Source organism: Nymphalis io, chromosome 28 (assembly GCF_905147045.1).
Source record: "Nymphalis io chromosome 28, ilAglIoxx1.1, whole genome shotgun sequence".
Taxonomy (NCBI): domain Eukaryota; kingdom Metazoa; phylum Arthropoda; class Insecta; order Lepidoptera; family Nymphalidae; genus Nymphalis; species Nymphalis io.
In genome coordinates, this window is record NC_065915.1 from 7,953,540 (window position 1) to 7,968,527 (window position 14,988).

Here is a 14,988-nt window from a genome sequence, read left to right on the forward strand (position 1 = left end):
ATATATTTATTCTTGTATTATCTGTAGTTCGTGTCATATCTAAATTACGCGTTGATAACATTTCATTTAGCATTAAAGTACGTTGAGTAAGCGATGTTTAATGCAGAAATCATAAAAAAATATTGTATAATCAATAGAGTATGAGTATTGATGTTTCGATCCAAATGGATATGGAGTCAGTTTATATTTTGTTTTAATATATGTATCTAACTTATGGTCTTGAGCCTACATTGATGGTGAAGGTCATGGTTATAAATTGTATACAAGCACTTTCTCGAAAACAAAGTTCGAAGTAGGTAATTTAAATAAATAAATAATTTTAAAAAATCCGACTACAGAAAAAAACGCAGTCTGAAAAGTACGATGCACGTAGTAAAGTACAGTCTTATGTACCAACTATTCAATAATTATTTATCATATAATCGGCGACTTCAAGATTTCAAACGACATAAAAATATAATTTGGAGTTAAAGACGAACGAAGAGTTTTCCGCTTCAGAATTTACCGCAATGTCGGCCTTTAATATTATATATTAAAGGCCGACAATGTCGGCCTTTAATATTAATATTATATATTATAAATTTAATAGACGCTGTTCGAACGTAAGTAACGTAACACAGTTGGATCCGACCGTTTCTCAGGGAACCAGTGTCGGTTCCATCATCGACACAAATTCGAGATGGCTCAATAAGTAGACTCAAGAGTAGGAACGTCGAAGGTGACTGGTGGATGGAGGCCTTTTTGCTTTATTTTATTTTATAGATATAGTTATTGTTTTTTTTTATCTCGACAATAAAAAACATGAAAAATAATAGCTACAGAGTTCCTTGTCGGATCTTTCTGGTAGAATCTACATTCTGAACCGGTGACGATTTTAAAGTAGTTATAGGCGTATTTGAATCGAGACTTAGAACAAAGCAAGCGACAGCAAAATCAATTCTTTATTAATAAGTAAGTATGCTAACACCGACTAACATTTTTACTCTAACTCTAAAACTAATGAATACTTCATTATTTTATGCGCGATAATTAAGCATTTTTTTATGTTTTATACTATAGACTAACAATATTTTATATTAATGTGCAATTATGTGCAAAAAGGTAACAAACAACGTATTATAAAATAATAGATACATTAATATAGTTATAATAAAAAAACAATAGTCTGCTCGTATTTTAAACTAATCTTTAAAAATATAAATAGTAAGAAATGGGTGTACCGTTCTGACCGTTGCAGAAATACATTATATTTTCAACCGAAAATATTAAGTAAAATATACAGTGACAAATTTATTAGTTTCTACTCTCAATAGACTTTATAAGTTTTTTTATATTCAATTTGGATCCACACGAGATAATAGATAATAGCCGATTGATAAAAATGGGTTATAAACTTCATTTCAATGGTGTTAATTAATTTGTTGTATATTTACACAACTGTGGAACAAAGAAATACAACTTGTGATAGTACATAAATTGGAAAGCTTTAATAACTTTTTTTTTCAATTAGTTAAAGAATTCCTTGTTCAAAACTAAATTACCAATTATCAGTATATCATATTTTCTGGATGTGTAAAAATTTACAATGTCATTGGCAACTCTACACAGAGTTGTCACTTGTCGCTGTCACTGACTACAGTTGTCAGATTAACCTGAGGATATCAAACTGCCGATTGCATTTTGTGTTAAATAATTATTATTGAATATACAAAACATTAATATTAACAAAAATGGTTGAAGCACAGAAGTACAGACTCGAGCAGGAGATGACAAATCTCGTCAATGAATTAGATAGAAGTTATTTAAGAAAAATGCAAGTAAGTTTTAGGTTATGTCTTATCATGTGAGACTTATGCAACATAATAATTTAAAAATACATATTCTGAATTACCTATTTACTTAAAAACAAAATAAAAAAAAATTCAATACTATACATAGCCTATAAATATTTCGAATTTTTAATATTTTTAAACAATTCCATTGATTCAATTGTTTGGTACCTGGGATTTGTTTTTATTAATTGAAATATTGTAAATAGTAAAAAATATCGGTAGATTTAACGTTACATAAATTTGGGTAAAAGAAACGATAGATAATATGATAATTGTAGAAATAGATTAACCAAAAAAAATATGAAGACATTCTTATAACTATTTCATCAGATATTATGTTTTTAAATTTTCTGTAACTAATAAAATAATTACTAAATATTATGCATTAAGATATCTCACAGGATAATGCATCAATTTATTTGTTAAATGAATACAATTAATATTTTAATTTTAGTAAACATATTTTAATATTATTTCAAATTTTATTAATTTATTTTCTGCTGTTCTTTTCTTTAATTCTTGTCAATATTATGTAACATAATTGATGTCTCCTTTGCTTGTTGTGGTTAAACATTAGACCTAATTTGTGTACTGTATTAATTTCTAATAATTACTGTATTATCATGTTGGTAATCCTTTAAAAAATTAATGGAATTATGTTGGTCATATTGTAAAGTGCTTAGAATGGAAAATACAAAGTCGTTACTGTTTTAAAGTTATTAATTAATCATATTTCTTTCAGGGTGATATGCACAGATGTGCATCGAAGTGTTGTGATGATCAGCAGTCTTCGTTAGAGAGAGTGCACGGCTGTATAGAGAACTGTACTACACCACTTAACCAAGCTAATAATTATGTTCAGGTATGTATTCCTTAATTAAATTGTTATAAAAGATAGAATTAACTTTCTTTTCTATTCTAAATCAATATAGAATTTTGACATTAATCCAAAAATTTTGACATTAGTCCTGCCTTTGGATTGAGTTGAAATCATTATATGATGATGGATAAAGTAATAGTAGCCGACATAGCCTAGTGGTTATTAACCAATGATCGCAGGTTCAAATCCGAGCAAGCACCACTGAATTTTCATGTGCTTAATTTGTGTTTGTAATTCATCTCATGCTTAATGGTAAAGAAAAGTTTCGGTTAGGTAATGTTTTGCAAGCTCGTCTGGGAAGGTACCACCCACTCATCAGATATTCTACCGCAAAACAGCAGTAATTGTCGTGTTCCGGTTTGAAGGGTGAGTGAGCCAGTGTAATTACAGGCACAAGGGACATAACATCTTAGTTCCCAAGGTTGGTGGTGCATTGGTGATGTAAGCGATGGTTAACATTTATTACAATGCCAATAGGCGTTGGTGACCACTTACCATCAGGTGGCCCATATGCTCATCCGCCTTCTTATTCTATAAAACAAATATATATATATAGAGCATACTTAGTATATTTTGATTTTATTTATCCATTGGGTCAATTATATTTACAAAACAAACAGTAACTTAATAATTACAAAAAAAATAAATTACATCAATAATAGCAAAACTATATAACAGGATTGTTATAGTACAGAAGGGGCAAGAGAATAATTAATCTAAAACATCATCTCCATTCATAGGTCACTCTCCATTCGCTTAGTTCCAATTTTGCCCCAAATCTATTGAATGATTAGTTTTTCATTGAATCTTCTATCATCTTGCTTGAAAGTTGAGTGAACTGGTGTAATTAACAGTGACGAGCGGCATAAGATTCAAGTGCCCGTGAAAGCAACACCATGCCTGCAAATGATTAATAGACCATTTACAATTGGGTGGCACTTTCAATTGTCTGATTGAATATATCTGCTTAGCGAAATATAGTTGGTAAAGAAAACCTTTGTCAACCAATTGCTCGAGGTCAACAAAGAAATTAATTGAGTTTAAATTTTATAATTTCAGAAAGAAATCAACCACCTCCAAAACAGACTACAGCGCTGTGTCATGGACTGTAACGACTCAGCAAGAGACAGGCTGGGCCCCGATCCCAGCCAAGAAAAAGTGAGTTGATGTCTAGATACACAATACAATATAATTCTGATCTCATAATTTTAGTTGTGTTTATAAAAACATAATGATTTTCTCTTATAATCTGATGTGGCAGTAACCGACATGATCGGAGAGAGATCAGATGCAGGATAAACAGCCGTAACTGAACTTGAAAAGCTCAATAACATGATATTGGAAAAAGCTTTCCACTAGATCCAACAAGACAGCTGTTAAGCAATATAACACAGTAAATATTTGGTCGGGCTTAGTGCAATTTTGTATAGAGACCAACCACTCCACAGTTGTTCTATAGCAAAACAACAATACTTATACACTATATATTGTTGTATTCTGGTTTGAAGTGTGACTGAGCCAGTGTAACTACAGGCATGAAAAATATAACATCATTTTTATGGGAAACCTCACAGCTGAATGTTTATCAATTCCATACAACCGATTGATTTATGAACCGATTGAGATCAAATTATGGTGTATACATAATTTTGGTGCTGGCAATACAATAGTGTTATATATTTTGTTCATAATAACCACCAAATGCAAGCTTGAATAACAACTTATTATTTTATAGATCGACAAATGTACGATAGATTTTGAGCAATGTGCAGTGAAATGCGTGGACAAGCACATAGGTTTGATTCCCGGCATGATGAAATCGATGAAAAAGGTGCTGGCGAGCGGCAAACCACCTCCAGCGAGCAGTGAATGAAATTCAAATTTCGAACATTATAGATTGTAATTGAACTTAAGATATCAAGAATATACTAATGTGTCATAAAATGGTGTTAGAACTAATAGTAAAAAAAAAAAACAAATTTCAAAAAGCCACTTTCGTTAAAATTTATTATTTACGTTTAGTTGCATTTATAAAACCAAGTTGAACATATTATGCAACGTAAGCGAGAGTTCTCAGTTCAACTAAAAAATCGATCAGCATTTATTTTCAATTATTTTAAACTTATTACTATGAAATGTTTTTTTACTCTATTCAAAGGATTTAAAAAAAATAATAATAATATTGTGGTAGGATTATTAACTTCAGAATTATTTTCCGCCTCCGTGTGAAAATAATTAATTTTGTTTTACCACTGTGACTTTATAGAGGTACTTTGCAAAAAGGCATCGTATACTGTTGCCAGTGAACAAAAATATTTTCCAGTTAACGAGTTATTTTGAAATAAGGGTCTTCCCGCGAATGAGCCTTACATTTAATTACTCGTTATAAAAAAAATCTTCACATTTAATCACAATACAAATACTTAAATGTATATTATTTTTATCTATAAAATATGAATACTTCTACTGGTAGTGATTAAATTAATTTACTTTACACTTATAAATTATGTCAAACTATAATGCAGATAATATACGTGATACTAGATAATGAATACCACAGATTATTAAAGATCTCGATCTATTATATCGCGTCGATTTGATGTCGAAGTTGGTTATTTGTCTTTAATCTTGCGTTGCAATAGGTTATAACTAAGTTTGACATTTTGACAACATGTGAGACGCCATTTGTCAATACGTCAATTTAACTCTACAAAAAGTTAAAAGGAGGTTGGAAATTCAATCCTTAACAAAAGCCGATACTAACAATATGTAAACGAAAGATATAAATATGCGTAAACATAACATTTTAAATTTACTTACGCTTTGTATATTTTTTAAATAACGTAAAAATTCCCGTACAATGATAACACAGTAACCTCACTGTTCTAAATAATTATCGCTTATGTGTTGTATGTATCTAAAACATAAATTATAAGGCCTTTTTAATTCAGTAACTCGTTTTAGTACTGTAAACTAAGTGTATTGATCACGGACTATGGCGTAGTCGAAATATTTTGTTCGTCAATCTTCAACCGACGAGATATTTTGCTCGGGGCAGACACAAACCAACTCTATATAACTTAGATATTGTTATAGAATCGTTCGTCAACAAGATATTTATGGTTATTTTGTAACATAGTTTATAAGAAATTTGTTGGGATATTAGAGTTTGTACAGCGTAGTTATTAGTTTAGTTTGTTCTGAATAAAATAATACAAGAATCTAACGTGTTTTATTGTTACACCAGCTGTTCCCCATGACGTCCGCGACGTATTTAGTTTTCCCGAAATCATGTCATTTGTCAGCAAACTGGCAAATGGGATGGTAAGTGAGCTTAAACATGAGCACTAAGAAATATGAGTGGGTGGTATCTACCCAGGCAAGCTTGGTGAAGTAACACCCTTATTAGCTGCCGACTCGATTGCAATTAGTCCGAGACATGGTGACACGATTTCACAAAAGTGTCTTATCTAGAACATAAAAATAATATTAACACAAAGTTGGGCAAATATGTATGAAACAAGTTTCGAAATATAACATGACATATATATAAACAATTTATTTGTTACACGTTTAGAAAGTGTGTCGCCATGAAGTGCTTGTCGCTGGTTCTATTTCTTGGATCTGTAAGTATATTTTTAAAATAAATCAACCATTATACTATGAAAGTGCGTCATAAATGTCGTTAGGAACGTAGAAGTATCTTCGTGGTTCTTATGCTTTATTAGTGAAATGTCTCCTAGCCGGACCGCAGGGTAAAAAGATGATGATGAGGTTAAAATTTTGACATTTTAGGAAAGTGAGATAGCTTCTGAGTTATTGTCGATAGGATAATGGTTAGAATGCGTTAATCTTAACCGATGGTCATGGGTTTAAACCTGGGCAAGCACTGCCGAGCATCATCAACGCGATGCTCGGAAGCGAGGAGTGCTGGTCGGAAATAGTGTCCTTCTGTGAAAATGTGATGTCGCAGAAGAAGGCCGTGGAGCGAAGTGGAAGAGGACACCGCTGCAAACCTGCTCCTTCAAAGAAGACCGGGGAGAAGAATGAGGCGCCATGCGCACCTTCTCCCTTCGACGCAATAGGCGTCGTCGGGACTAGGGGTTCTCAGTACCCTGGTAATCCACCGTCAGTACCCGGGAATACCCACTAAAAAACCAGCGGTACCCACACCGCCTTTTCGAGGGGCGTCACGGGATCGCACACTACCGTAACGCCCCGACGGTTGGCCCGCCTCTGCAGGCCTCCAAATCCTAGGGGGCTCTCAGGGTACAAAGACCCCCTAACCCCGGCAACACTTACGGCGGGAGGAGAAGATGCGCATAGTGCCGACGCCTTCTCCCCGGTCTTACTCGGCGAAGCGAGTCAGCGGAGGCCCTCTCCTTACACTCCCGCTCCGCTGCCTCCTTCTGCGACATGACATTTTCGCAGAAGGAGAACGTCTCCAACCAGCACCTCTCGCTACCAAGCATGGCGTTTATCACACTCGGCAGCGAGAGGTCTTAACCGACTAAGGCCGCCAGGGACAGGCGCTGAGGTCCCCAAGCGGCACTATACTACCACCATGCTACCACCTGCTCCAGTGCAGTTTGGTAGAATACACATATGGCAAAATTTCAATGAAGTGGTGGAATAAGCTCCAAACCTCCTCAAAAGGGAGAGGAGGCCTCAGCCCAGCAGTGGGACTTAACAGGCTGTTACTGTACTGTACTGTAGTGACGATGGGAATTCCCAAATGGCATACGGCGTATATAGTATGATTTTATTTATTTGTTAAATATTGCACACAAAACAGGTTGGCACAATTAACAGGTAAAGTATATATAATTATATATCAGATAAAAGCTGTGTGACAAACCCTGAACATGTATACACATAGTAGTGGGCTCAAATAGAAATCACCTTAATTGTACAAAAAGTAACAATAGCAACATAGAAAAGGAAAAAATAACAGTTCTTAAGATAAATATTAGACTATTAAGCTATGTTTCCACTAATAGTTGAAAAGAAAGATAAACTACAAATTTTGAAAATGAGAATGTTGAAATACGGTTACAGTATAACGGTCAATCAAACTAAGATCATTATACAAGCGACACATACGGCAGTCTTTAATATCATTGAGGTTTATTTTGATTTATAATAGACAACGTGATGATGCAATGCTCAACGAAGAATAGCCAACAAATAATTGTATGCGCACCCAGACATTAATTTTGTCAGTCACATATCGCCAGAATCAGGGATTGAATTCAGACATTCGAGATCGACATTTTTTTAACTAGTCACTAGAATGGCGATGTCCTTTTGGAACGACAAACAATTGTATATAAGAATGTACTCTTAAATATTTTAAATACTTCAACTACAGACCCAAGCTTACAATGTGTATTGTCTTAAGTTGTGCGTGGATAGTAAGCTTCGGAGTCGCTGTTTTAGCTAGCATGCTGTCTGTTTTACATTTTCTGGACTATATTCTATATAAATAAAAGTTGTGGCTTCCCGAATGTTTGACATTGGTCCGTACCGTAACAGCCTGTGAATGTCCCACTGCTGGGCTAAAGGCCTCCTCTCCTCTTTTTGAGGAGAAGGTTTAAAACTTAATGTAAAATGGTTAAATGACATTGGTCATTTAACCATTTTACATTAAGTTTTAAAAAAAAATAACTAAGTAATTCTGCAAGCATATTATCGTTTTATAAAAGATCATTGAACAAACACTCAATTCTTAATGTTTTACTTTGTATATGTGCTGAATGTTAAACTTTAATTAATATTTTTTTTATTTTCTAACCTAACGAAGATGTTTTTTAAATCAATTCGTCAAGGAATTAATCATAATTTCGTCAAAAAATGTTTGTGAAATGGAAATTTGTCATTTGTTTTTCATAAACGATAGCACTTATAAATTTCATCGTTGACGACGACAGTGTTCTATTTATTGTATTAAATATCATTTCAGATAAATATAGTTATGATCCGACCAGCTGTACTTGGCTATACAGTAGGAATTCAGCCCGGTTGTGGATGTTCTGGGATTGACGTCAGATATGCACCAATAAACGAATATTTACCTAGCTCGTGTCCAATTTCACCCCCAATGGCATTGTGTCCAGCGCTGGAGTTTGGATGTGTCTATCCGGGTATAGAAGCATGCGGATGTGGACTACCAGATTGCATGGCTCTTCCACCAGCCGTTGTATGCCCAAAGTATTTAAAAAAAATACCCATACCGCCACCGTTTTTGTAAAAATTAATGGAATAAATTTGTTTTTGTAATAAATATAATTTTTATTTGTATTGTGTTGTAGTAAAAAGCGTAAGTAGAAGTGTTAGCTTCGATAGCTGCTTTTGTGATGGTAAAAATAACGAAGACTTTGGAAATTGAATACTTGTATTAATGATAAATAATTATAAGATGAAGAACTGATGTGTGTCGCGCACGCGAGTCGAGACGACAAGTGAAGTCAAGTTGGTAGGCGCGTCCCCGCACCCCGCGATGATAGATAGTGAAGCGCCGCAACAAGAAGCATTTGTTGTGTGACCACCATGTGTGGTATTTTCACCACCGCCTTATTCAACCCTAAACTAATGTTAATAACGGTAATATAATTACTGACTTGGTGGTAGGACGTTGTGCAAGCCCGTGGCTACCAGCTACTTATCATATTCTACCGCCAAACAGCAATTTGTTTTATTGCATTCCGACTTATGCCAGCGTATGGACATAAGGGACATAACATCTTAGTTACCAAAGTTGGTGGCGCTTTGGTTATATCAGAGATTGCTAGTATTTCTTACAATGTTCATTTCTATGGACAGTGGTAACAACTTACCATCAGGTGGCCCATTTGCCAATCAGCCTACCTTTTTAAAATAAATAAATAAATAGTTACTTGTATTCAGACGTTGCACAAAATTATGTGGTAGAGCCACCATTGTTATAATAAAATCTAAACACTGTGATCGCATTGAGTCGATGTGTTGTTTGTTTTATATAAACTACGTTTGCACTTTTATGCATTTCCTTAAATGTACATGTAAATGACATCTGACCTGATTACGAACCGTTATTATGGACAAATGAAACAAGCTGTGTATGAAATATAAATGATAACAACTTACAATTGACGGTTACGTTTTTTTTTTTTTATTATTATAATGTTTGCTCATAATATGTTCTATAAGAGTAAATAGTAAAAAACAACAACATATAATAATTACAATGTACTTATACATATATTGATAGATGTTATGAGTACAATGAAATTATTTTTGATAAATATTTTTGGTTAAAATTTTCAGTATGAAGCATATACTGGTGGTAGAGCTTTGTGCAAGCTCGTCTGGGTAGGTATAGGCCACCCACTCATCAGATATTCTACCGCAAAACAACAGTACTTGGTATTGTTGTGTTCCGGTTTGAAGGGTGAGTGAACCGGAGTGAAGGAGGTATGTAATTACAGGTACAAGGGACGTAACATCTTAGTTCCCAAGGTTGGTGGTACATTGGTGATGTAAGCGATGGTTAACATTTCTTACAATGCCAATGTCTATGGGCGTTGGTGACCCTTACCATTAGGTGGCCTATATGCTTGTCCGGCTTCCTATTCTATAATATATATATCAACAGAAATGCAGTACAGGCGCTATGGAGTTAATAGAGATATGGTGAATCCTAGTGAGAATTCCATTACATCATTCGAGCCATTCACTGTACTAGTCGTAGCGTGTAGTTGTATAATTAAAACAGATGGTTGTAACGGAAATGTGTAAACTTTATACTTTAAATTAAAGAACATGAGATACTTGGGTTGCCTAATCAAATCTACTCTCTTTAGTGTAAAAAATCGTTCCGCAGTTTTAGATGATACAAGTAACAAGGTAATAAAAACATAACATCCATTAAGGCAAAATTTGATAGACTTTTATAAAGTAAGGTAAAAATATGAATTTTAAGTTTTGAATAAAACAATGGCTGAATTTGATTTCAAAATCAACAAAAGTTAATACAAAGATAACGATCAGTTGCAGATAAAATGAATGAAACGCTCCATTATCTTTATTTTTATCTGAAATCAGATTTTTTCTTAAGACTGTTGCGATATTTTATTTTATATAAGCTTATGTTTCTTATGTAAGTTCTAATTACATTTGATCTGTTACTTTAAGGTGAGGAAAGTAATTGATTCTTATTATTTATTTATGTATATAAACCAAATACATAATATATTGCTTTTAATTTATTTCAGGATCCAAAATGAATTATCTACAGTTATCTGTAGCATTGCTTTTAATGTTTACGCAAACTGTTTTTACGAGAAGTCACAAATGTATGGCAAACCAGAACGCAGTTGCAGCCGCATTAAAAAATATTTTCGGACCACAAGTCTTTGAGAAGGCAATACCAATGTCGCGTATGGCAAGCCAGTGGCCGCATCCGTATGAAGAAGTTGCACCCGTGATGCCATACCGAGCAATGCCGCGTGAAATTAGCGTGCCAAACATGAGACTCGTAGAACCGAAATGTCCGTGCCAAATGGGGGGAACATATCCTATTCGAACAGAATTTAGTCTAGATAGCATGGTTGGTCTACCAATGGCTCCCAATAAGCCAGCATATGCCATGCCAATGGCTCAAATGCCAGTTTACTCTCAACCGGCCCCTGAGGTGATTAATGTACCAGTTCCGTACCCTGTTCCATCACAAGTTCAGAAGAAACCCGCTTGCGGTTGTTCTTGTTCCGCACCAGCGCCGATAGTTAGCCCTTTCCTTCCAGCCGCATCACCGGTTTCAGCCTGGGCACCACCAACGTCCAACCTGCTACCACCAGTTATACCAAGCCAGACCAGATCTCACTTCTTACGGAAAATACCCATTCCTCCACCAACTTTATAAAAATTAGGTGATAGTTATTTATTGTTTATTTAATAAATTATGTTTTGTGGTTATTTTTGTTTTATTTTATTATCGATTAGGAGAATAAATCCATGAATATAAACAAAAACTATCCAGGAGTTATTCCTGTGCATAATTATAGTGTGTGTGGATTTAATTTTTCAATAGGACGGCAATCCGATACTATGGAAGAGACATCACGTGGAACACAAACGGTTTAACGTTTACATGATATTTCTGAGCCTCAGGAATGAAACACAGCCCACTTCCTCACCTAAGTCTGTTAATGAGATTTTTTTATGAACCTTGTTTATTAAATCCCAGACCTCTTGATCAAAAGCCTTATAATATATCAACTAAACCAACGAGACGAATTATACTGAGTCAGTAAACAGTTAACTGCGATGTTTGCATATTTTTGTCAAATGATTTTACACTTCAATCATATACACGGGCGTACGTAAATATTGTTGACGTTTGCTCTCGTTCCGTCATTGTGTTATTTTTATTTATGCAGTCTTCACTTGATTTCTTTTTATGCTGTTTGGACCGGAATACACACCGATACTTATTCGTATCTCACAGACTGTTTACTCTTTTATGACGATCTATCGGAGCCTTAAACAGTGAAAGCAAGATAAAATAACTCACCTTCTTTTCTATAATGTTCTTTTTGGTTAGTTTCGTTTTCAAACTTTTACGATCGTTGGAAATTTCAAAATGTTTCTAAAATATGTTAGAAATATTTCATGCTAATTAAAGATTAACTATTACTATTAATTCAACATTTCGTAAGTTTTGGAGAAAAATTAAATAAATATATATTATAATAGATAATATACCAAAAAAATTACATAAGCATTATTCAATATCAAAATTATTTTACATTAAGCATTGGGTTCCTTATGTTTGCTTTGGGTGAAATAGATACACTTCTAACAATAAGTGGGTATTTTAAAAACTATACTTAACTTGCGGAGCCCTAAGAATAAATAACCAAAACTTGTCATAGGAACTTGATATAATATTGACAAATACAGTACAACAATAGCTTTGTCAACCATTAAGTAATCTTATGTTATGTAAAGTATATTGTGACTAGCTTGCAATAGATAAATATTGAGTACATAAAGGCGTTACCGCTTGATATATGTGTCATCCACGAAGTAGCATAATAATGTTTAGTTGTATATTTATCTTCGCCTTATCAGTTATAAGTGTAAGTATATCACTAATCATAAGTAATTTTGGCTTCCTCGTTGTTCTATTGGCTGCAGATTAAGTCCCGGGCCGGGCAAATATAACGTTATTGGACTTTTCTATCGGTATATTCTGAGTTCTTGCCTTCGGAAGTGCTAGAGTTTACACTCCCATGCCTTAGATAGCACGTATAGACGTTGGTACTTATCTTTTCTATCGTGACGTCGTATGATAAAATCTGCACAGCTGACTAGTCTGTTGAGAATGGATTTGTTTACGTTATAAATGTTAGTAAACCTTAAGGTTTTACTTTTATTGCCACAAATGCCAACTCGTCTTACTATGAAATGTAGAAGTAATATAAGTACAAATATAAGCTCATAAATGTGACGCTTGGAAAGGGCTTTCTCGTAATATTACTACTAGAATAATAGAAGTATTAAGGGGAAGAATTTGGAACTTGGCATTGGAGCAACGTAGTGGAATGAAGTCCAAACCTTCTGAGTGGGACAGTGAGAGATGTCGAGATCAGGCGCATTAAAACTCACTCAGCTACAAGTATTTCTGTTTTCGAATTTAGAATCATACAATAGAATTATTGTTAGAAGTATGTTTTTGTAAAAAATATAATGTAGAACACATATTATACTTTATTTATTTTCCAGGTTCAATCACATCGAGGAGTGGCACCACCAGCGAGTGGACGACATGTCTACCAAAACATCAACGCTTTTGTTGTCACAGAACCTTGTATACAGAAACCACCACCACCATTACCATTACGGTGCAATGAAATGAAATTGACTGAGGCTGTTGCACCAAAAACTGCCCTGCCAGCAACTAAAGTGCCAGTCATACCATTTATAACCGAATTGCCAACGTGTCCGGATCTTTGCTTTGATGACATTTTAAAGTCACCTTTGGGTTGTTTAGATCCTATTTTAGATGTTTATGGTAAAGCAGCAGCAATGCCAGCGACAGAATTGCCAACGGGACTGCCAATAGCATCACGAGTTGCGCGTCTAGCTCTATCATCGGCTTTGCCAGGCTGTGATTGTAACAATCACTTCTTGGACAGACTGTGCATACCGCCGCCGTTTATTTAATTTATTTTATTGTTATTATAATTTTAATTTAATACTAATATAAATATTTTATTACAACTATGACCTTTTAATTTTGCAATTCAGTGACGTAGAGATACAATAAATTTAAATTAAAAATAAATAAGAATATATAATATTGTTTACACTAACTATTTTTAATTTTTATTTGAATTTATTTACAGTTTGAATAAGTAGTTTTTATAAAACATTTAAAAAATATATATTGTATTATTATATTTTATTTAAAGTAGTGCAGTAACTCAAGTTATAGTTTAAAGCTTTTTATAATAACGCTATCCCTGTAAAAAAATCTTTTCAGATAAATAGGAAAACCGAAAAGCAAATGTTCCTTCTCGTGGTAAGCAGTCACCGTCCATGGACTATAAATAAATATCGATATTTTTTTCAAAAACAAAACAAAATCTTATGTCAAAATACCTTTATATGTCACTGGTATACGTCAGTGTCTGTCATTCATGTTATGGCAACTTATAACTACTTCAAAAAATATTAAAACATCGCTATTTCGGAGCGAATGAAATATTAAATAATAATAATAATAATATTCTGGGACATTTTTCACACACGGCCATCTGATCCCAAATTAAGCTTGTATAAAGCTTGTGCTATGGAAACCAGACAACTGATATACTACATATACTACTTTTCTTTTGTAAATACGTACTTATATAAAAAATTACACCCAGACTCAGGACAAACAGACATGTTCATACACACAAATGTCTGTCCTGGGTGGGAATCGAACCCACAACCTTCGGCGTGAAAAGGCAAGTATCTACCAACCACGCCAACCGGCTCGTCAAAAACTTAAAATACAATCAAAATTAAAATACGTGTGATGTCACTATAAAATAAAAGATCTACATAATTTCTTATTCAAAAGCAAAATTAGAGAACTTTTTGTTAATAAAACGGCTGGTTGCTCTGCTTGATATGGCAGCATCACCTGAAAAATGAATGACATTTCTTATTGACAGTTATTTAGAATCGTACATAATTATTCGCGTTATTACTACCACCAATTACGTTTGACTCGCCATCTCCTACTGG

General features: G+C 33.9%; 2 protein-coding genes across 2 annotated transcripts; both read left to right on the plus strand.

Annotated features, from left to right (window-relative positions):
- Positions 1 to 1,644: 1,644 nt before the first annotated feature.
- On the plus strand, positions 1,645 to 5,920 carry LOC126778996 (protein FAM136A). The gene is made up of 4 exons (XM_050502746.1): positions 1,645 to 1,817; positions 2,575 to 2,694; positions 3,772 to 3,870; positions 4,448 to 5,920. The coding sequence occupies exons 1-4, from the start codon at positions 1,731 to 1,733 to the stop codon at positions 4,583 to 4,585; spliced, it is 444 nt and encodes a 147-aa protein (XP_050358703.1). The 5' UTR covers positions 1,645 to 1,730; the 3' UTR covers positions 4,586 to 5,920.
- Positions 5,921 to 12,751: 6,831 nt separating this feature from the next.
- Positions 12,752 to 13,933, plus strand: LOC126778992 (uncharacterized). Its single transcript, XM_050502741.1, has 2 exons — positions 12,752 to 12,830; positions 13,477 to 13,933. Exons 1-2 carry the CDS (start codon positions 12,762 to 12,764, stop codon positions 13,915 to 13,917), a joined length of 510 nt encoding a protein of 169 aa, XP_050358698.1. The 5' UTR covers positions 12,752 to 12,761; the 3' UTR covers positions 13,918 to 13,933.
- The last annotated feature ends 1,055 nt before the right edge of the window (positions 13,934 to 14,988 follow it).

Excerpts from the sequence above, each read along its gene's own strand:
- LOC126778996 (XM_050502746.1), top strand. The coding sequence starts at position 1,731 with ATGGTTGAAGCACAGAAGTACAGACTCGAGCAGGAGATGACAAATCTC. Across the intron at positions 2,695-3,771 it reads AAGCTAATAATTATGTTCAG|AAAGAAATCAACCACCTCCA; the intron begins GTATGTATTCCT and ends TTATAATTTCAG. Across the intron at positions 3,871-4,447 it reads CCGATCCCAGCCAAGAAAAA|ATCGACAAATGTACGATAGA; the intron begins GTGAGTTGATGT and ends ATTATTTTATAG.
- LOC126778992 (XM_050502741.1), top strand. The coding sequence starts at position 12,762 with ATGTGTCATCCACGAAGTAGCATAATAATGTTTAGTTGTATATTTATC. Across the intron at positions 12,831-13,476 it reads TCGCCTTATCAGTTATAAGT|GTTCAATCACATCGAGGAGT; the intron begins GTAAGTATATCA and ends TTTATTTTCCAG.